The sequence below is a fragment of the Nuphar pumila genome, chromosome 13 (genome assembly GCF_984573655.1).
Source record: "Nuphar pumila chromosome 13, dmNupPumi1.hap1.1, whole genome shotgun sequence".
Classification (NCBI taxonomy): Eukaryota; Viridiplantae; Streptophyta; class Magnoliopsida; order Nymphaeales; family Nymphaeaceae; genus Nuphar; species Nuphar pumila.
This window is the reverse complement of record NC_143261.1, coordinates 71,625,316-71,649,136: the sequence shown is the minus strand read 5'-3', so window position 1 is coordinate 71,649,136 and position 23,821 is coordinate 71,625,316. Positions and strand designations below refer to the sequence as shown.

Here is a 23,821-nt window from a genome sequence, read left to right as displayed (position 1 = left end):
ATTACAACACACAATCTTTTATTTTTGTCCATTGTGGTTTAGACGATGAGTTGTATGTTTCATTTATGCTGTTTGTAACCACCATCAATCTATTTTCGTACATTGTGGGTGGTGAACGATGCGATGCTTCATATCCTTTACTCTTATGTTTTTTGGATCTGACGTTACTTACATTCTCAATAATATAATTGATAATCGCTAATAAAATACTGACTCTGATTTTGACTGAGTTATTTCATGTTAGGAGTCGCATACTAAAATCTAGTGTTTTCTGTTCATTTCAGAGTTATTTTACTTTAACTTTATTTTTGGCATTTAAAATGACATCTTTATTTTTATCCAAAAGATCAAGGATCTTAGTTTTTCAATAAGACAAAATCAGGTCAATCTAAAAATTATGGTTTTCAGCGAATACCAACCTACACCACATATTAGGATCCAAAGAAGCAAAGTTCTGCAAGCCCAAGAATCAACAAAACTTTTAATGCCTACTGAATTTTAGATAAGACTAGAGATACTTTGGTTTAAAGAAACAACTGTCTTTTATACTTTCAGCAATATCTCTCTTGGACTAACTATGTCCCAACGCACTAATGTTCCATGCCATTACTTTGAATTTGTTATGACATTGATTGATCCATGTTAGTGAACTTTAGTTCGTTGGGCATAGCAGATGCACATTGAGTCAATGCAAAAGCATGCTGAATGTAAACACTAGCTTGTCTTTTAATTTGACAGACAAAGATAATGGAGTCTCGTAGAGCATTATGTTTAAAGCTTGAGAGGTCATGATTTGATACGGTCCAAATTCTATAGGACCTTGTTTCAGATTCATTGCTCCTGTCAAGTAAAGCAAATTTGAGTCTTGAAGACCTCGACCCATACTCATTCTCCCAAATGGATCTAAGTAGGGCGCTCCAAGCAATTGATGAGAACCCATTCCTTGCGGATCCAAATCCAAGTTTCATTTTGTAGCAGGACCTACCTATGAGGTGTCATATCAACATTAGCCATGTACAATATTTAGTATTGAGTGTTCATTCTGCATTTGGAACTCAGATCCAATTCGGCATTGGACGAGATAGAACAAGAAGAAACCATATCTGTTTGGACAGACCTTGATCTAGAAAGCAACCTAGGACCAGATGGCCCTTATAAGGCTCACATAGAGGTAGACCTCCAATTGGAGGGAGCCTTGGGGAACGTGTGAAGGAAGTAAAAGGGAATGGGAATTGGTGTCCCTAATTTTGGCTAAGTCAACAAGGTCTTACTTATTTTTAGGTAAGGGCTTGGAAGGTGGTACTTAGTTTTATGATGTGATCAAGGAGTCTTTTTCTTCTTTTTAGATTCCTTTTAAATTGTGTTGGAAACTTTTGGAGAGGTGTAAATACCTTCTCTACATCCTATATATACCCTCTTTAAAGCGCTTTGATATTTTGAAATAGAATTCTATTTCCTCTCTCTCTCTCTCTCTCTCTCTCTCTCTCTCTCTTCCTTTGGCCCTTGGGCCTTCCTCCCTTCCCTCTCCTTTGCCTTTAGCCCCCCTCTCACATTGCACCCTCTGTGTAACCTTGCTGTATTAAGTTCAGACCCACCTTGGTCGGGCTTTTGGTAATTGGCCCAAGCCAAATGGAAGGTGGACTCAAGCTTGATTGTGGTCGAACCTCTGTTGTACCATCCTATATCCAAACGACTATCTTCTCCATAGACCTATAGCAGATCTTTCAAAGGACCCTCTATAAGTCCTAGTAAGTCAAACCATCTTTAGCCTCAGCCCAAACTCACGTTTGCAACCCTTAGACTCGAATCGGTTTCAAAACCCAACCTATTCTACATGTTGTATAACTGTAAAATAAACTGTAAAATTTAACTCAACTTCTCTGAGACATATATCACTAATCTGACCTGCTCTAACCTTTAATTTTTAACCATAGGTGATCCCACATGTCCCCAAGCTACACTTAAAAAATTAGCATCAAAACATATCTCAATAGAGCCGTGATTTTTACTGAACCCTACTAGACCCAAAACTCAAACCAAACTCAATATAAACCTAGTACCCTGCAGCCTGTTCCCGAGCTCATAACTCTTGAACTCCATGGAGTTGGGCTCTAAAATTTTAATAGAACCTTCCCCCACGTGTCATAAAACATTAGTCATTTTTGCTTAGCCAATTAGGAGAAATCATTTTTCTCCCAAAACCTGTCATAACCAAATAGAATCAGTCATAGACCTAACCCTGTTTGACCTACTGAACCTAACCCAAACCTAGGTTCAAACCCAGATTTTAATGGGCCCACTAAGAACGTGACAAGAGATGTTTCACTTCAGCACATGGAAGAAACTCCTTCCCCCTCTCTCTCAAACTCGCATGATGATCTATATGCAGATCAAGAAACTTCTTGAAATAAACAGTGGGAAGAATGGTCACAAATTCATCATTACAAGAGAGAGATTACGTTCATTTTTTTTGGTGTCACTATCTCAACCCAAGTTGTTTATAGAAGCATCAAGGCAGACAACCCGAAGTTCTTGTAATCATTTCTCTAACATGCATGATTCAATGATATTCTTCATTTGAAACTATTAGTAGATAATCGTCACATAGAGCATACTGTTCTATGTAAGAGAGGCTCAACCTTTACAACCTGATCCTGTATTACAATAACTAAACCCAAGTTATAGACTTGGGCCAGTGAAATATACAAGGTGAGGAATAATGCTACTACATGGTTAAAAAATTGCACTCATATTAACACAACATTGGAAAAGAGCATTAGAAAAATCAAATGGTCTCAACTTGACCAGAAAGAGGAAAATACAAATTCATTTTGAATTAATTTCATGAGCATCACAGAGCTTTTAGGTGAAATGAGAGAAGATTAATTCTTCATTCTACAAGAACACATGGCATAAATTAAAAACACCAGAAAGGCAAACTATAAGCCTAGTGAAAATCCACAAAAATAGTTTAGGGGTGCGCCTTAGAACCCCCCAATGGCAAAGATTTAAAGTGAGTCTAGTGGCACGAGCATTGACTTGGGACACCCACTAGGGTCACCTTAAAAAATGGACTCTTAAGAGAGATTGGACTGTCAATGTGCAAGGACCTGAATATCATTCGCGAGGTTTGGGCCAAACCTACCTCGATAAACACAATCAAGAAAAAAGTCTATGGATGCAATACAGAATGAGCTCATGACTTCAAATTCTCAAACTTTAGAATGACGTCTCACCAAAGCTAGGGTTGAGAAGGAACAACTAGAAATTTCAGCCTTTGTAAAGAGGCCTAGTCGACCCCCAAATTGGTCAAAGGTCCGCAAATCAAGAAATGATGTTCTTGTCGAGTTTGGAAACAAGATCAACAAGCTTACCTCCTCACATTCTGAAGATCCTTGTATCCCCTTCGAGGAACATGTAATCATGACTATATGGACACCCTACAACTTTGGACATCTTACTGTGACCTACCATGGCCATGATGTGAACGAACAAGGTATTTGTGTCACATTACATTTTTGTTGCAAGTTGATATGTCTGGATTCCGCACAGAACTATGAGGAAAATTAACAGAGTTTCTAATTGCGAAAGAGAAAAAAACTCAGCAAAAAAGAATACCTAGAAGGCAACAAACGACGCGACCCCCCAGGAGTAATATGATGTACATCAACTTCTAACAGATTTTATTGACTGTACAACCAAATTTTGTATAAAAAAAATTGTAAGACTATGTATACAAATTATGTAAATATCTCTAGGTTGAAATAAATAAAATTTCAATTTCACTAAACACAACGAATAAGTTGGACTGTTATATAGTAAAAGCAAATCGTTGTTATGTTCGGCCTTCGTAATTGAAAATCATAAAAGCGATTAGCATTATGTAAAGTGGAAATGAGTTATTTTCTTTAACGTGACTTTTTATAAGTGTATAAATCTATTTTAATCAATGTATCACACAAATGTCACTGAAAAAATAGTTGTAATGATCGACCTTCGTAAATTAAAATCGAACCAACGTTTATATAAGGCTAAAACGATTTGCACAAACATTCATAAACGGCAATCACGATTTGCACAAGCATTGTCAGTGCAATTTCACCATGATTTTTACTCATGCACAGAGCATTTTTCATCCAGTTGTAACCGACATAGACGTCATTGTGTAAATCGTTATACCATCGCGATTTACACAATGAAGTTTGTCTTTTAGACAATGAGCTTTGTCTAAGTGAACCATAAGTACCATCACGATTTACATAATGACGTATGAAGGCCACGTGTTATCACGATTTGCTTTTACGGGCAATGTCTATGTCAACGATATTTTCTAATTGCTTTTACGGGTGATTGGGGTTGAGGGTTTAAGGATTTTGGGTTTTACTTCAATGATACAAAATGAGTTAAATTCTTAAATATAATTTGATTTCGTTCGCAAATACAAACAAAGACATATTGTTCTCGTCGTAACTTTGTAACTACAAATCCACATGATTTACAACCACAATCATATAGAAAAAATATTAGTATTTAGTTACAATATCTATGGGAGGACAATTACGTGGAACGCATATCTATCTTTTAGAGACTCAAATTTTTATAAAAGAGATCATCAAAATATATGTATCGTTCATCGTCGCGTCCTTCTATGCTGCAAAGCGATTCTATGTGCAACTGATGATACATCCTTTGCAAGCAAACATGCTCGTTAGTAATGACAGCCCATTGCATCATTTTCCTCGGATTGAGGCCGATTCTTAGAGACTCTATCATTGGTGCACTCTTGACAATAAACTTTACAACTTAAGGTCATGAACCGTTCTCTTGTAGGAGCCGAGGGGCTACATGATAAATCACTTTTATGTATTTGTCATGAAGTACATCGAAGATTATACATATATTTTTCCAACTGTGAAATATGGTTTGCAAACAATATAGGGTTCAACAGTAGCAATAAATCAAATAAATGGGCATCTGCATCACCCTCTGTCTATCATGCAGATAACCACCATAATCATCATCAAAGATTATACAAATCTTTCCTTATGGTGTAAAATAACTACGTTATCAGCATCAAACCCCATCTATCAAGCACAGGTAGAAAGAACATAGAAGAACAAAGAAGAAAAAAAAATACAAGGAAGAAGAAGAAGAAAGAGAAGAAGAAGAAGAAGGTGGAGGAGAAAAAAGAAGAAGAAGTTGTGTTGCCGCAGAAAAGAAAGAGGAAGAGAGGTTAAATAGATTAGAGTTTTAGACCTGGACAACGGGTCAAGTCGAGTCGGATCGGGTAGGGTAGGGTTATAAATCTGTATTAGGGTTTTACGCACGTGTGCAGGCATTGACACGATGTGTAGTCTTAGTAAAGTATAAATCCAAAGTAACACTTGCAAAACATTATGAGTAAATTGTTATATTACATATCGATATCATTCACATAGACAAACACAAACATATCTATTTTTTGATACAATTAGACATCCCGTTAATTACCTACTGGTGATGATATCTATTTTTTTGATGATGATGGTCATATATTTTATCTAAGCCAAACCATTGTGGTCAGGTAAAAAAAACTAGGTGTTTTTGTAAATAATTGCAGTTATAAATCACATCGATTTGTAGTTTTAAAGTTACTGCGACAACGATATATCTTTGATAGTCTTTGTAAACGAAATCAATTTGTATTTATGAAGTTATCACAACAACGATATGTCTTTGTTAGTCTTTGTGAGCGAAATCGATTTGTATTTATAAAGTTACATTGATTTGTGTCATTGAATTAATATCGATTTATTCTTTACTAAGTCTGTACATCATGTGGCTTTGTTTGTGAATGAATTATTCTCGAACAATACCGGATATTGTAGAGGCCCTCCCATACAATATGGATGATGCAGTCTATATATAATGATTTGTATATGTGAAGGCTAGATGAGACAATGATTTTCACTAATTGTATAAGCACTGAATTCTCGATTTTCATGATTTTTACTAACTACGATTTATACGTGTGAACAATATATATTACAAGGATTTATACATGTGAAAGATACATTATTAAACAAAGTTCACACGCGATTCCTTTATTTCATAGCTTTTTGGATGAAGCCATTTTCATGAACGGTGATCCACAAAAATATTGACAATTCTATTTTTGTGGCTCACGATTCATGAAAATGACTTCATCCAAAAACTCTTTCTTAATAAGACCATCCAGTGTATAAGCATATTCACCTTCTATTTTGTTAAATTGTTAACAAATCTGACAGTGTGGAAATTGGGTCATGCAAAAAGGCATGACAACTAAATTTATGGTAAGACTTAAACAGAATTCACATGTGATTCTTGTGTTCTATAGCTCACTTTTGAATTGATTTGAGCATGTCATGAAACAGAACAATATAAGACACTACATTAAATTTCACAAGAAATGCAAACATCCTCTCAACATTGATTACATATCAAAAGACTTGTAAAACTGAAGCTATCATTCTGAAAAAACTGGTCGGGAGAATTGAAGGTTACAACGTTGGAAATTATGTCCGTAGGGTATTGCTGCATATTGGAAATTACACAAGTTAGATATTACTAAGCTTCACATAATGCAATTTACATGGAAAGCAATATAATGTCTTACATACTTGTTCATGCGAAGGGCTTGGTTGTTTTTGCTTAGAGATTGATTGTTTCTTAGACATTTTCTTGCCAACCAATTCTAGAGCACCCTTTGTCCTCTGACGACTGCGATCAGAGGCAGGTTTTCTTTTGATACCTTTTGCTTGATGAATTTTTCTATCATAATCTACAATGTTCACACCTGACTTGTTGAAGATGATGTTTATCCTTTGGCGCAACTTCTCTGGAGTGTCAAGAAAAGCATGATTTTTACCTCCGTTGTTCGCTACCATTTTTTTGGACTGGCCTTCATGAGCTGCAACAGACTGATGGTGAAATACTGCATCTTTTTAAGTAACTCCCTTGATGCTTTTCTCATGCATACATAGGCTTCTTCACTTTTCGATGTCAAATCTGCAACATGCATAAATGACCTACATAATTGTTGGTAATGGGAGGCTATGCGGCACTTCTCATCAACATCAGATTGACTGACGTTATATGTATCCAGTAGTTCAATCTTTGCTTGTCTCCTTCATCTTTGCATTAAATATGACTTAGGTATTTCTTATATCTTCTCTTGATTAACCGTCTTTAATGCATGACGACATAAAATACCTTTGAATTCATACTTTTTGCACGTACATTCAACTATTTCGTTGTCAACATTGTACGTGACACGTGCTTCTTGCCTTTTATGATGCTCTTTTCCCTCTCATACAATATGATATTTATGCATATTCTCGGTTACACATGTCCTTCTATGTTGCAATTCATGACTTGTATAACTTCCTTTTTAATCCATTCAAATACAGTTAGTGTATACAGATCTGCAGGTCGCATCAATATTTTCATGTCCAAAGTTACAGGCCGTGTATTAAAGCATTTCACATCTTGTTCAAGCTCATTCTGTCTAAGACCATCTACAAATAATTCATATTGTTTCATGATGTGAAACATTGTTAAACATGAATACAAAGTTTTCTTCAGTGTGACATGCATAGATTTAACTCTTTGTGTGTTTATCATACCTGCACAAAAGTATTGTTTTTCATATGTCAATGCCCACTTCTCTTTTTCTGCATATAAATTTTGTAACCACAGACAGTCTTCAAGGTCATACACCTGAATCATTTCCTCCCAATCAGACATAAAGGTTACCTCGTCTACACTCTCAAGTACATACCTTGTAAACTTTTTGTCAAACCTTGTCTTCTGATTAAATATGTCTTATATTCTTTGCTGCATTTTGAAAGATATGTCATAAACATAGGCGATGATGTGCATCTAGCCACACATGAGACACTGCAGTCGCAATTGCGTGATCACCATCTGTAAGTAAAACTTCAGGTTGCTTCCTATTCATTGACTGTGTAAATACTCTAAACAACCACTCAAAGCTTTATTTGGTCTGGTCATACAAAAAAATGCCGCCTAATATACAACTTTGTGAGTGATGGTTCACTCTGATAAACTGTGCAAATGACCACTATTCAGTATTAATCTTCACTGTCGTATAAAAAACAAGTACATCATTGAAGCATTCATAATCTACTCTTGACTTTGAATTTTCCCAAAACATATTCACAACATATCCATCTTTATCCAGTTGCATTGCACTAAAGAAACCATGGTCAATGCTTAATTTCTTCGGTAAGTAATCAACCAAAGAACATATTTCTTCATTCTTCATGTTATTTCTCTTCTTTCTTCTCTAGTGGTTTCTTAGATCCATAGGTGTGAATGACATATTCTCGCGACCACCATCTATGTGTGCGAACAAATTATATATCTTTCTTGGTGCAATGCCGACGCTATCAGCTATTTCAACAATTGCAACATGTGCTTCAGTTACTTTACGATGTGACCTTAATATAAGAGTCATAAATGAAGCAGATAAATCATGGTTATGATCACTGATTAAAGTATGAACTATATATTTTCCATTCGGAAGTCTTCTTAACACCATTCTCGCTGGACATCCACATCTTGATTCTAGCATGCTGCATGTTGGATTTTCACTTGACTTCTTTCAACCTTCCTTAGAACAAACATATATCTTTCTCACCACGACACTGTGTGCATTTTTTGACCAAGAATGCCTTCTAACACTGAAGCCAAATTTTAAGGCATAATCATTGTAACATTTATATGCAGCATCCTCATTATTAAACTGCATTCCTTCTACGGGAACAAAGTCAGGTGTATTATCATGTACATTCCTAGTGCCTGCACCTTTATCAAGTGTACTGTCACGATCGTCTACCTCATTATCGAATTGCATTTCTTCTGCTGAAAGATTCAAGTCAAGAGTGAATTCAATGCTTGCACCCTTGTTATCATGTGCATCATTAGTGCACATGTTCACTTCTTCATGTGCGTCATTAGTGTAGATGTTCACTTCTCCATATCTTTTAAATGATTGAGATAGATCATCTTCATTACAACCAGATGATAAGCTCACCATTGTTATAAGCAAGATATCAATTTGTGTTAGCAAGCACATATGTTTACTACAATTTATTCAAGACGCATATAACAATGAATACCAATAAGGTTAAGCAAGTTAAAGAAACGATTGAATGAATCACACTATACAAACAACGATTAATTATTTGCTTATACTATGCATTGAGTTGTTACTTACCATGCCAATAAAAGCAACGATTTGCCGTATATGTGTGTTGACGATAGCGATTTAATTATATCTACGATGTTGTGAAGCGATTTCAATATAAATCGCTAAATGAGAAGCGATTTGAATACGAAAATCACCACCGCAAGCGCGTAACAATGTTTTTATGCACACACACACATTTTAAAAGTCTTTTTATAAATATCTTACAAATCGATACTAGAAAACACATATCTTATAAATCAATATAAATATCGCACAATATATTACAAATCGATACAGCAATTCAACATAATAGCTTACAAGTTGACAATACAAAACACATAATATCTTACAAATCGATATACATATCATAAAATATATTACAAATCGATACAAAAATTCAGCATAATAGCTGACAAATAGATATTAACAAACAAAAAAATATCTCACAAATCAGTAGTATGTTACTACAACCGCAATTTGCAATACATTACATATACTGAGTAAATGGAGGATACTGGATGGGGTAGAGGCCCTTCCTCGCATCTGTAAACAAGCATTCTTGTCAATAGGTCCCAACGTCTTACAAATATCGATAAGTTTTCAACCATCGAAAGAACAAGATTCACCTACAATAACAAAACAATGCTTTAATGGCACTCACAATGACATACGTTTTTCAACAATAGCATGATGACATAAAAAAGTACTCATGATGGCTTAATGACACTTGTTGAAATGTTTATGCGTCATTGCTTTCTTCCATAATATCTAACGACAACAAAAAAGAAGAGAAGACTGTAAAAAGAGATGGCCGACAAATGCCCCTATGACGCACACCAATGATTGAACCAATAGATCACGAACCCGAGAATGTTTTGTAACACAAGGCATGAAGGACAAGGCGACAATGTGTTATAACACAACCTAAAAATTGAGGCGAAAACCAAGACTCGAGATGACAACAAAGGCTGATACTCCAGTGGCAGCAGACGATGACAAAGTTTGCGTCGTCAAGGGGAACTTCAGTTATAGCAAATGGTGCAAAAATTTATTGCTTAGGGAAAAAACGGAACATTTGAACTTTAAAGAGTTAACATCATCATCGACTTTTTGGATAAGGGTCATTTTTGTCCTTTTCTCGAACCATTATTTTCTTTTTTTTAAATGAACATTTTTGTTATTTTCTCGAAACATCATTTCATGGCGAGAATAGCAAGAAAGGGCACTTAAGTTTTTGCAACCGCACCGAACTCCGATGCTAAGTGATGCCGACAAACATGAAAATACGAACCCTACAAGCTTATATACGTGGCGCTCATTGAGACCCCCAAACACACACTGTGGCTAATGGCCGTCTTCGGGGGAGAACACAACACCCTCCCATTTTTACCATACAATACCAGTCATTTTCCACATAAAATAATGCATTATTTTCTGGGTCCCCAAAAATTGCATTTGATTTTTTGGTAAGGACAAGGAAATTCATGCCCTGAGACAGTGGGCATGCCCCCGTTATTTCTCATTTACTGACAATCGCTTGGAATTCCTAATGATGGTGTCAGGATCTTCCTCAAGAATTTCAAGTCAGCCGTGGCTCCTTTTGAGAAAACAGATATTTGCTTACAGCCCGAGTGTTACGGCTGCTTGAAGTAAAAAGTAAAAATTGAGTAAAAATCCTGATATTGATGCATTCACATTAAAGAAAAAAAAGATAATTTAAAGTAAAATTTAAAAAAAGCAAAAACACTACCACTACTATCACGAGGCAGAAAAAAAAAAGTTGGCAGCAGAGTTTCATGCATTCACGCATGCTTACAGATAAAATCCTGCAATTGATGAACAGCACAAGTTGACGTTTTGAGGTGTATCACGGTCACCATATCATTTTTTTCTTTTTCAAGCAAAATATCAGGTACACACCTTCAAATTCCCATAACAATGAACTTCAAACAATAAAGATGATCAAGCAAGGAACTATGACATTCGGAAATATGGATATCTAATATTAAGAATTCTCGAGAAGAATATTTACAGAAAACATAACATGACAAAAGATCCCTTTCTTTCCCTAGGAAAAAAGGACGCAAAGAGCACATTGATCTTTGGTGCATATCCATAGTGCAAAGAAGAAGCGCCAGTGGAACACCAAGCACGATCAGTAATCCCAAACTCACTGCCACACAATCTTCCAAAATGACAATGAAACCCTTGATTTCCTTGTGTTGAACCCGATAGCTGGATAGGTATTGTCCCACCATCTCAGGTTCAAATCCCACCATGAGGTTGATTCCCACCTTGGCTTTCACCAAGAACAGAAAACAGAAAAAGGAGAAAAAGAAAGGAACTTGATTTCCATTAACAATCAACTCTATTCACAAGAATTTGAAATGATCAGACCAGCCTGCTCTGGGGAAACAAATTTATGGACCTCACACTGATTCCCTCTTCCACTCGTCCGCCACTGTTTGCTGAACAGCTGAAACCTCCATACAGAAGTGGCATATGAAGACTAGGTTTTGCTACAATCCCGTCCTTTTTCTTTCTCGCTGGTGATTTTGCTCAATTCAATCTGCTGACTCTCAATCCTTTTGATGACATGAGAAAAATCACCTCGAGCAAGGGAAATGGAGTCGTTCTTAGAAAGTCGTTTTTGTTTTAGCCTTGCCAGAACTTGTGAAACATCGACAATCAAGGGGCGTTTCCTCGGTGATTTATGGATGCATTTGTGCGCTACGGTGGCAAGAATACTGACCTCTTGAAGATTGCATTTTCCAACTAGCCGCTTGTCAATTATCTCATCCCAGCCTGTATTTCCATCATCATTCATGGCTGCCTAAAAAATAAAATAACCAACCAGAAATGAGAAAACAGAAGTCCAGAAATAGGACTTAAGATACATCAAGTCGAGAAGCAAAGCAAGTTCACCAGAGAAAACCTATCTGAACCAGTGCACTGAAAATTGAATATATGCACAAATAGATACGACTTTGATAAAAGGTTTCAAATTATGAAAACAGAAGAAACTATCCCAGTAAAATTTCCCAGATGATTTACATCCAACAAATTTAACCGGTCCATGAAGAAAAAACATTTGACAGATGCAGAGGAGATACAACTAAGGGAAGCAATTATAGGAATGTTAAAGTGCAATATGTGATTCCATGATCTTCTATGATTCATCCTCTTCCATCTTTAAGATACGCTTCTCTGAAAAATCATGAATGCACCATTATGCAATCAAAGAATCACATTTATGTTGAACGAAACAACAATAACTATGTACATAAGACATTGACTGAAACACAATAGACAAATCTATACCCATAGTCACATGAATTTATTGCAGTAAATTATGATAAACTCGTTAACAAAAGAATAAATATTTTAAACATGATATATTCAAATGTCATTGTAATTCGATTTATTATGTTTCTTTTGGATAAAATAATTGAATTAAAATACAAAATATAAAATAGTATTTCAGCCAACATTCTTATTTACATCATATTAAAACTTTTTCATTAGTTTAAGGAGGGAAGGAAGGCCTTCCATAGCCAACGACAAGGCCTTACTCCCTTCTCACCATTGATTTAAAGGCTAATGAATCAACAAAGGATACCAATCATTATCAAAGTTAAAATATCAAGTTATTAACTATCAAAACTCTCAAGACCTCCACCAACCTCTGCAGTCTACACCAGAGTTACCGGAAGCATCATAGGGAGTGGGGAAGCGCGCTTCCCTGAAACATCCTGGGAAGCGCAAAAAAAAAGGGAAGTGTGCTTCCCAATTTAGGGGTAGCACGCTTCCCATTTAGGGGAAGCTTGCTTCTCCCTTTTTTCATTTTTTTGTATTTTTATTTATTTATTTATTTTTCTCTTTTTTCGCTTCTCCCTCGCTTCCTAGGTCGCTTCCGGTTTGCTTCCTAGGTCGCTTCCAGTTCTCTTTCTAGGTCGCTTCCGAGACAATTCTTGGTTCGCTTCTAAGTGGTCCCACGCTTCCCGCTTCCTAAAATTTTGAAAGTGTCTCGCTTCCTGCTTCTGCTTTCGCTTCCAGAATCGCTTCCCGCTCCCGCTTTCTCGACTGGCAACTCTGGTCTACACATTACCAGGTACAGGGTCCATTCTTGTGTATTGTGTAGTCAAAAGTGCACCTAGCCGGTTGACTAGGTGCGGGACTGGTCGTAGGACTCCTAGTTGGCTAGGCTTTAGTAAACTGACTAATCCCAGCTTGGTCAACTAGTCAGTAGTCTATAGCAAAGATTTTGTCCACTTTTTGACTTTTAATGTAAGTAAAAAAGGGAGGGTGTTTTCACACCCCCAGCCTCTTCATATTTATTTGGGATCAAATCTTAACCATAACCTCTTTTCTAGATCTCAATTTCTAACTAATCTGATCACATCCAGATGCGTGACAGAGATCAGGAGATATGTGACAAATCAGTATTGCGTAAGGTGTTATATGACTCAGACTAAGAATTTGCTTTATACAAACAAGTTGGTAAAGTTATTGATGGATCCAATCACTTCACTACCTGATGAAGGTATTATCTTTAATAAAACAATAGCTAGTGAATAATTTCTGTTGCTTCTTAAAGGAGATAAGCAGAACAAAATTTGCATAGAAAGACAATAAATCGCTGCAAACTTTTTATTCAGGTCAATAGATGAAATACCTGAATCTGTCAAGTTTTTGCAGTTATAAAAACTTGAACACTAAAGCACTATTATGAATTTCTTTCAAAAACTAAAAAGCAATATCATGAAAGGAAAGAACACTTACAAGATTAATATACTCCATCAGACCTTGCTGGGGGTTGATTGATGTAATAAGTTCAAAAAGGATAATGCCAAAGCTGTATATGTCACTTTTCTTTGTAAACTTATTTGTTGACATATATTCTGGGTCAATATAACCATATGTGCCCTTCAATCCAGAAAGATGAGGACTAAAAACCTCTTCCTTAGATAATCCAAAATCAGCCACCTGAAGAGAATTTTATATATTTTAGAACGAAAGACGAAGTTATAGGAATATTATCAATAGAAACTAGACAAACCATGAATTACAAAAGAAAATAGGCAACATAACAGATATTTTAAAAAATAATAAACTTTGGACCAGAAAGAGTGATTATCATATGAAAAACCTGGAGATAATTGCTATAATCTCTTTTTCCAAATTGTTCATTTTTTCCTTATCATGTTGGAATATCAATCTGTGATTTTATCTAATGATTGTGTATCTCTCACTGGTTATACATATCTACGTTCTATAGTGCTATAAAATGTTAACCTAAATGTTATAAAATCTGAATAACATTTTCTGCATGTAATGCTAAGAAAATTTAAGTTATAGTTTTAGCAATTTTAGATATTTTCAGAATTTTTAGATTTCAAAAAAATCTAATTAATATTTAATTTCTTTATACCAGTTCAGATCAGGTGAAAACACGTGTAACTATGATTCTTGAAAGGTTCTAACGAGGGACCTAATGAAAAGAGGCCGAAGCACCAATAGAGCAAAAGACACTCTTTAAGAGTGACCACTAGAGCCAAGAACACAAGCACTAAAAGTGCACACACAAAAACTCTCAAAAGCAAAAATGACTCAAAGTCATAAGTTGGATATTATTGAAGAAAGGAAGAGAAGGGTGAAAACCCAATACATTTACAAGGGGGAGCCTCCTCTATATATAGAGGAGAGCTTAAATGAGGACCATAAAGGGGGAGCCTCCTCTATATATAGAGGAGGAGAGCTTAAATGAGGACCATAAAGGGGGCTCCCTTCTAGTCATTGGGAGCCCCAACGGTCATAAATATGACTGTTGGGGCCCCAACGACTAGATTGGTGGGGCCCCTTATGGTCCTTTAAAGGTCAAACTGAAAAAGTAAAAGGAAAAAGGAAAAAGGGGAAAAGAAAGAAAAAAGGAAAAAAAGGCAAAAAGAAAAATACATGTGGATTTACCAAAACACCCCTATCGGATTTTTGGTTTGTACAGAAAAAGAAAAAGAGATATTATGTATATATACATATATACATATATATACTTATATATATACGAATGTATATATATAAGTATATGTATATATATATTTATATATACATAATTTAACATGCCCCCTCAAACTTTACGGGGAGAAGACCGAAAGTTTGCCAAGAAGAAACATGAATCGTGGAGTTGGGAGCACCTTGGTGAAGAAGTCAGTCAGTTGATATTCTGAAGTGACATATGGTAATGTGATGGTCCCTTTGAGATATTCGTCTCGAACATAATGGCAATCCATTTCGATATGCTTGGTCCGCTCATGAAAGGTGTGATTGCTGACAATGTATATCACACTTTTGTTATCACAACAAAGCTTGGTGGGAGTGGAAATGGGAACGCCCATGTCACCAAGGAGACTTCTGAGCCATACGATTTCCATAGTTGTCATAGCCATAGCCCGATATTCAGCTTCAGTAGATGATAGTGAGACCTTCTGTTGCTTCTTGCATCTCCACGAAATGAGAGATTCACCTAAAAAAATGCAAAGACCCGTAATTGAGATACGATCATTGGGATTTTCTCCCCAATCAACATCAGTAAAAACAGTCAATTCAAGAGATGAGAAAGAGGATAAGAAGAGTCCCTTGGAGATGGTATTTTTGATATATCACACAATTCTCATCACGGCCACCATATGAACCGAAGTAGGTGCATGCTGAAACTGGCTTGTTGCATGAACCACATAAGCTATATCTGGACGTGTGATGGATAGATAGGTGAGGGATCCGATTAACTGACGGTAGGGGGTTGGATCCTCAAGAAGAACACAATCTTCAAGTCTCAGCTTCGCATTGATAACTTCGGGAGTCTCAACTTTCTTTTCATCAGATATTCCTAATTTGGTACAAATTTCTGCAGCTAATTTAATTTGAGATAGGATGTATCATCGCGCGGAATAAGCCACTTCAATGCCTAAAAAATATCTCAAATATCCAAGATCAGACATATCAAACGTTTCTTTTAACATAGACTTTACATCATTTACTCTCTTTTTGTCATTCCCAGTGATGATCATATCATCAACATACAGTAGAAGCATAATAATGGAGTCACCTGTCTTTTTAACAAAAAGAGCAGTGTCAGTATACAAGAAGAAAAACCTAAATTGATTAATACATTACTAAACATGTCATACCAAGCTTTAGGAGCTTGCTTAAGTCCATATAAGGCCTTTTTTAATTTCAAAATTTTTCCATTTAAATGCATACCTGGAGGTGGTTCCATATGAACTTCTTCATTCAAATTACAATTCAAAAAGGCATTTTTGACATCAAGTTGAAAGATTAGCCATTTTTTAACCGAAGCTATAGCAATAAGAGCTCGAACACTAGTCATTCGAGCAACTAGGGCAAAAGTTTCATCATAATCTACCCCATACTCTTGGGCATATCCTTTGGCTACCAACCTAGCCTTATATCTTTCTAATGAACCATCACTCTTAGTTTTTACTTTAAAAACCCATCTACAACCAATGGGTTTCTTGCCATTGGGAGGATCAAAGATTTCCCAAGTTTGCGCCCTTTTAAGAGCATTAAGTTCTAGTTCCATAGCTTCATTCCAATGAGCATATTGTTTAGCATCATTGTAATGAGATGGTTCATAAAAGGAGTGAAGAGCAAGTAGGGATGCTCGAAAATTAGGGGAAAAAGAATCATAAGAAACAAATCTATTTGGTATTTTGGAAATACGATTTGATTTTCTTTGAGAGGTTCCTTCGGTCGACTCACTTTGAGAGAATTTTTCAAGGGCACAAGGAGGATTCCTTTCATTTCTTCTAGAGTAGACTTGTATTTGTCTTGAAACATTTTCTTCTAAGTTTTGATCATCATTTGGATGTTCAAAAAGATCTTCACTAAGAGATTCACTAGGATCAATATGATTATCTATGATGTTTTCTTGAGGCAACAAGTCAAATAGAAAGGAATAATCAATATTTTCATTTGGTTGGTGCGAAAAACCATTTTCTTCTTCAAGGAATGTGACATCTTTTGAGATATAAAGTTTGTTCTTAAGTATGTCAAAACATCGATAACCTTTTTTTTTTCGTCATATCCTAAGAAAATACATTCAATAGCCCTAGGAGAAAGTTTATCATTTTTGTGAGTTAGAACAAAACATTTACATCCAAAAATTCTTAGCCTTTTATAATCGGGAGACATATTGTAAAGTTTTTCAAATGGAGAAAGATTTTTCAAAGAAGATGAAAGGGTTCTATTGATAAGGTATGTCGAGGTTAGAACCGCTTCGGCCCAAAAGGATTTTGGAATATTTTTTGAAATTAATAACGTTCTTGTGGTTTCTATTATGTGTCTATGCTTTCTTTCCGCAAGACCATTTTGTTGCGAAGTGTTGGGACAAGAACGTTGATGACAAATTTCATTTTCTTTTAAATAGCTTTGAAAATCATTGGACATATATTCGCCTCCCGAATCGAACCTAAGAATAGATAGATTTCCCAAAAATTGATTTTTAACCATCGCATGGAATTCTTTAAAGAAGGAGAAAACTTCGGATTTGCGACTTAGGAAGTAAATCCACGTAAATCGAGTGAAGTCATCAATAAAGACCACATAATACGAAAATCCTCCTTTAGACAAAATAGGAGAAGGTCCCCAAACATCGGAATGAACAAGTTCAAATGGTTGAGTGGTAAAGTAACTTCTTTGAGGAAATGGAGTAGCTTTAGATTTCCCAAAAATGCAATCTTTACAAGTCATGTGATTGTCTTTACAAGTATTATTCAAAAACGGAAAAAGAGACATTTTTACAAAATTTGGATGGCCAAGTCTCTCATGCCAAATTCCAATACTTTTGTCATTTACAAGATTGCAAGATGACTTAGATGGAAGAGTCAAAAAGTCCATAAAATAGAGATCACCCCTTCTATGGCCTTGCCCAATCAGCTTCCCTGACTGGAGATCCTGCACGGTGCAATCTTTAGGTGAGAAAGAGACTTGGCATCCATGATCGGTGATTTGAGAAACGGAAAAAAGATTTAAATTAATTTTTGGAACGATTCTTACTTTAGGAACGAAAAAGTTTTGAGAGTTTTTAAAATCAAGTGTTCCAATACTTTCAATTTTCAATGATGTCTCATCGACCGTTGAAACATAAGAGGATATAGGTTCGGAAAAAATATTTGAAAGAGAGTTTTTATGAGATGTCATATGAAAAGAAGCACCATAGTCTAGTATCCACATACCTGAAGGTGATGAAGAATAGGCGATGGCGGCTCCGGATGTTGAAGAAGAAGTCTTGAGAAGATGTTGAAGAACTTCGGAGATATGATTGAGAGTTTCTTTGATATCTCCCTCTTTGGCACTTTCTTCTTCCTTCTTTGGAGAATTTTCTCCAACCGCGGCTACTTTTCCCTTAAGTTTGGGACAAACTGGTCTAATGTGTCCCGGTTCATTACAATAATGGCATATTATTCCCTTTCTAGGCCCATTACTATTTTTGTTAAAGTGAGAAGGTCTATATGCTTTAACATTTGATCCGGGCCTAGTAACGGCCAAAACTTCATCACTCTTAACACTTAAGCCAAGTCGAGTTTCCTCTTGGCATATTTCGGCAAGGGCGTCTTCAATAGGTAGGGCTTTGCTTCTATGGAGAAGAGATGCCCTAACTTGTTCAAATTCCGGGCAAAGCCCATGAAAAAATTGAAAAAAGTGCTCCTTTTCAATTTGTTCTCTTCTTAACTCAATATCTTACTGAGCCACCCATTTAGGCTCAAGGAGAGCAAGTTCATCCCAAAGAGGGGTTAGAGAGCTAAAATAGCCCGGACACTCATATCCATTTGTTTGGTGGAACGAATTTTTTCTTGACAAAAAAATTGTCGACCAAGATCCTTTTGGGTATACATACCCTTAAGGAAAAACCATACCTCATTGGCCCTTCTAAATTTGACAATAGTAGCACAATTTTTAAGGTCAACATTGTTCATAAACCATGCCAAAATTTTGGCATGGTTACTTTCCCAATCCTCAACTTTGGATTGATGGTCATTAATAGCTTTGATGCGCTCATTGCCATCTAAAGCTTTTTCAATCTCATTTTCGATTTTAGTGAGAACAAGAGAGGGTTCGGGAGTAGTTCCCATAAGAAAACCCCAAAGTTTCTTACCTCTTAGATGATTTTCCATAGCGGAGGCCCACATGAGATAGTTGAACCCATTTAGCTTAAAAGAAAGCTCCACTTTAGAATCACGTTCCATCGACACCAAATATCCTTCCTTCAAAAATTTGAGAGGCACACGTTCCAAGAAACAAAGAGAAGCCCAATCACCAACCGAGCTATGATACCATGTAATGAAAAGAGACAGAAGCACCAATAGAGCAAAAGGCACTCTTTAAGAGTGACCATTAGAGCCAAGAACACAAGCACTAAAAGTGCACACACAAAAACTCTCAAAAGCAAAAATGACTCAAAGTCATAAGTTGGATATTATTGAAGAAAGGAAGAGATGGGTGAAAACCCAATACATTTACAAGGGGGAGCCTCCTCTATATATAGAGGAGGAGAGCTTAAAGGAGGACCATAAAGGGGGCTCCCTTCTAGTCGTTGGGAGCCCCAACGACTAGATTGGTGGGGCCCCTTATGGTCCTTTAAAGGTCAAACTGAAAAAGTAAAAGGAAAAAGGAAAAAGGGGAAAAGAAAGAAAAAAGGAAAAAAAGGCAAAAAGAAAAATACATGTGGATTTACCAAAACACCCCTATCGGGTTTTTGGTTTGTACAGAAAAAGAAAAAGAGATATTATGTATATATACATATATACATATATACATATATACATATATATACTTATATATATACAAATGTATATATATAAGTATATGTATATATATATTTATATATACATAATTTAACAGTACCAAGTGTGACTTTGGCACAGATATCTGGAAATGAACCGAGAGAATTCACATGGCAAGGATTAGGGGCAACGACCTATAGAAGTTACATAAGACTGTGAACAAGGACTTTATTCAAGTTGGTCTGTGACTCTGAGCAGATCTAGGTCACTGCCCAAAACACCCCATTGTGCAAGTTGTATAGACTTAATCTAACCACATAGATGTGTTCAGCATGATTTGTTTGCTCAGGATCAAGCCTTGGATCTTTTGAGTTATGAAATTTTGGCACAATGTGGGCCATTATTTTTGGACCCCTCTAAAAAACTAATTACTTGTCATAATCACATGATTCAAAACAAATTTCCTAAACAAACCATGTAAATCACATCCGTAACATTTGATCTACAAAAAATTAGAATTTTTTGTAAGAAAAGAGTGATTTCTACTCATTAGTTCCTTACCTTCGCTAGTAGTCAATATTTACCCCCCCCCCCCACACACACACACATATATATATATATATAACATTAAACTAGTTGTATTTAACATTATATGTATTCAACCTCATGAAATGACTAAAACACCGTTAAAATAATGGCATTTTTAAAAATGCAAGGTTACTTTTTGAGGTCAAAAAATAACTTTGATAGCTTCATAAAGTTACTTTTTTTGAAAAGGTGTTTGACTTTTCAATTCCCTCCAAGATTAAAAGACCTATAATGCCCCAAAAAGTAACCATCCACCTTAAAAAATTACCATTCTTTCAAGGGTAGTTTAGTTATTTTTAATAAGGTTGAATTCCTCTAATGTTAAACACTAGTTTAATGTTAGATTAACCCTATATATATTGCACTCAATTTTTCACCATTGCTTTTTATTTTTCTTTAAATTCTGACCACACACTACATGGCCAAATAAATAGGGACTGTAATCAAATACAAAGGATGTGCACAATACAAATCCCACTAAGGATTACACACTTACAAAAGTAGTGCACAAAAACAAAGCCACTAAGGCAATACAAAAGAACTACTTATGGGCAAATACAAGAACACAGTCCTTGATAAAGGGCAGGAAAACACAAATAAAAAATAAATATTTTATTATTAAATGCTAAAGAGAAACATGCTCTCAAGTGGGACAAAGCCCGCATATATATATATACACAAAGAAGAGGGAAGGAGGGAGCTCAACTAGCCGCTGGGCTGATCCAACGGCTAGTTGAGCTAGCTGTTGGACCAGCCCAAGTTGGGCTGACTCCAACAGCTAGAAAAAAATGTACAAAAATGCCCTTAATGGGCATTACCTATTACAAAAACAATATATGAATAAAGTTACTAACATATCAATATATATATATATATATATGTACAAGAAAAATAACACATTCTAACAGGGACTTGCTTCTGAATTATTGGATTCCAACATATAACCAGGTTTTCTTAGTAGTTAAAATATCAATGGCATAATTTTTTTCAATTTGAAACATTATAAAATCATACTTTTTTCATCAAAAAACACAAACCAATGGCCATTTCCTAACAAATGGAACATGTTGAACACATACATATGGCTGCATCGCTGGAAAACAATGTCTAACACCATAGCACTCAGGAAATGCACACCTAACCCATGCACACCAACCTCTCCCTCTCTCTCTCTCTCTCTCTGAATAGTGCTTAGGTCCTAAACGGTCTTACCTCCTAAATATCCTATACAGCTTAAAAGGAATTATGCACAAGTGTTTGCATTATTTGAACTTACAAATGCATTTTATATCATTTACTTAGTACAAAACACGCTTTAGATGATGTAATTTTCATGTTTAGAAATGTTATTACAGTGACAAAATATTCAACGGCTCATATCGTACTAAAACTTGATTATCAGAAAATCGAAAAACATTTCTATCTGAAAACTCCCTTTCAAATATTCCTTCAATTCTGCCACATGCTGATCAGAACTTCCAGTAATCACAATATCATCCACATATATTAAAAGGATAGTAATTTTATGCTTTCCAATAAAAGTAAAGAGAGAATAGTCTACATGACTTCTTTGAAAACCGTATCTTTGGATTTCATTGGAAAATCTTTGAAACCAGGCTCTTGAAGCCTGCTTCAGTCCATACAATGATCTTTGTAAAAGGCACACTTTACTCGTCGGATTCCCTTCTGCAAAGCCCGGAGGTTGTTCCATATAGGCCTCTTCTTTAAGCTCTCCGTGAAGGAAAGCGTTCTTTACATTCATCTAATGCGTTCTCCAATTATACATCATGGCAAGGCAAAACACCAACCGTATGGTTCCCATTTTGATCACAGGGCTGAAAGTTTCATCATAATCTAGTCATTGTTCTTATGTGTACCCTTTTGCTACAAGATGAGCTTTATACCTCTCTATACTTCCGTACCTTGAACACCCATTTGCTACCAACCACATTTTTGCCAATAGGTCTGTCTTCTATGTTCGGCACCCATGCAATGCACACATTTCTTCCTTCCTGGCCTCAATCCAATGATAGTCTTTTGCTGCTTCTAAGTAATGTTTGGGTTCTTGGATCTCCATCATTGTGTGAAAATATATCTGATAATCAAGACTAAAGTCATTATAACTCACCCACCTGTCAATAGGATGTCATTCTCGGGTTGATCTGTGCATTTCAGCATGTGATTCTTGTTGACCAGTATCAGGGTTTACCTCAACATTTGCATGAGCATGCTGACTTGTTTCCTGCTGAACAAAGTTGTCCACCACTTCCTTTGCTCTTCTTTGATAGACCTGTCTATACCGTTTATCATATGGGATAGAGGTATTCTCTTAAAATGGATCTACTGCTGCAATATTATATTCATCATTAGAAAAAACATGCTGAGACACAGAATCAGCTGCATCTCCTTGTTGTATATCTGTGCATGGACTGTTGTTTCCCAAATCAACATTGTGGTTTTCATGACCATACAGGTCAGTGTCCTGCAGCATGGACATATTTTTCCAGTCTTGTAGATCACAATTATATAGAGGAAGCATAGAGAATTTATCTGAATTAAGACCCTTTTATTTAAAAACAAAATTGTTCTCATCAAAGATGATGTGCCTGGATATAGTTATGCAACGTTTCACAGGGTTCCAGCAGTGGTACCCTCTATATTCATCATCATACCCGACAAATCTGCATATTGATCCTTTAGGAAGGAATTTGTTATGATGAGAATCATTAACATGAACATAACAAACACAGCCCCAAACTTTCAGTTCAACCACACAGGGATCTCTCTTAAAAAGGACTGAATAAGGCATTTTATTGTCCAAAATTTTCATCGGCAATCTATTTATGATGTGAACAGTTGTATGAAAAGCTTCGATCCACAAACCCAAACAAGTATGGCTTGCATGAATCATCGTCATCGCACTCTCAACTATATGTTGATGCTTCCTTTCAGCTATGCCATTTTGTTCAGGTGTATGAGGGCACGATTTTTGATGTACTATGCCATGATTTTGTAAATACTCTAAAAACATTAGAACTATATTCACCTCCACCATCACTATGCAGATGGGTAATGTTTCGGCCAAACTGATTTTTCATAAAGGTATGGAAACAACAAAACAAGCCATAGACTTCTGATTTTTGCTTCATGAAAAAAAATCATGTATAGCGACTATACCCATCTATGAACGTTACATAAT

The 23,821-nt window shown here is 35.9% G+C and overlaps 1 protein-coding gene across 7 annotated transcripts in view; it reads right to left on the bottom strand.

Moving 5' to 3' along the window:
- Nucleotides 1-6,429: 6,429 nt before the first annotated feature.
- The window catches only part of LOC149818670 (calcium/calmodulin-regulated receptor-like kinase 2), a 107,554-nt gene continuing 90,162 nt past the window's right edge, over nucleotides 6,430-23,821 (bottom strand). For 3 of the 7 annotated variants that reach the window (XM_089985037.1, XM_089985038.1, XM_089985039.1), the window contains exons 8-9: nucleotides 14,018-14,221; nucleotides 11,218-12,068 (exon numbers count right to left, since the gene is read on the bottom strand). In XM_089985037.1, coding sequence (XP_089841163.1) covers nucleotides 11,745-12,068; nucleotides 14,018-14,221 — 528 coding nt within the window. In that variant the 3' untranslated portion in view covers nucleotides 11,218-11,744. Of the gene's footprint in view, nucleotides 6,556-9,573; nucleotides 9,862-11,217; nucleotides 12,069-14,017; nucleotides 14,222-23,821 lie in introns of those variants that run through there. The other 4 variants (XM_089985041.1, XM_089985040.1, XM_089985043.1 and 1 more) reach the window with 4 other exon arrangements.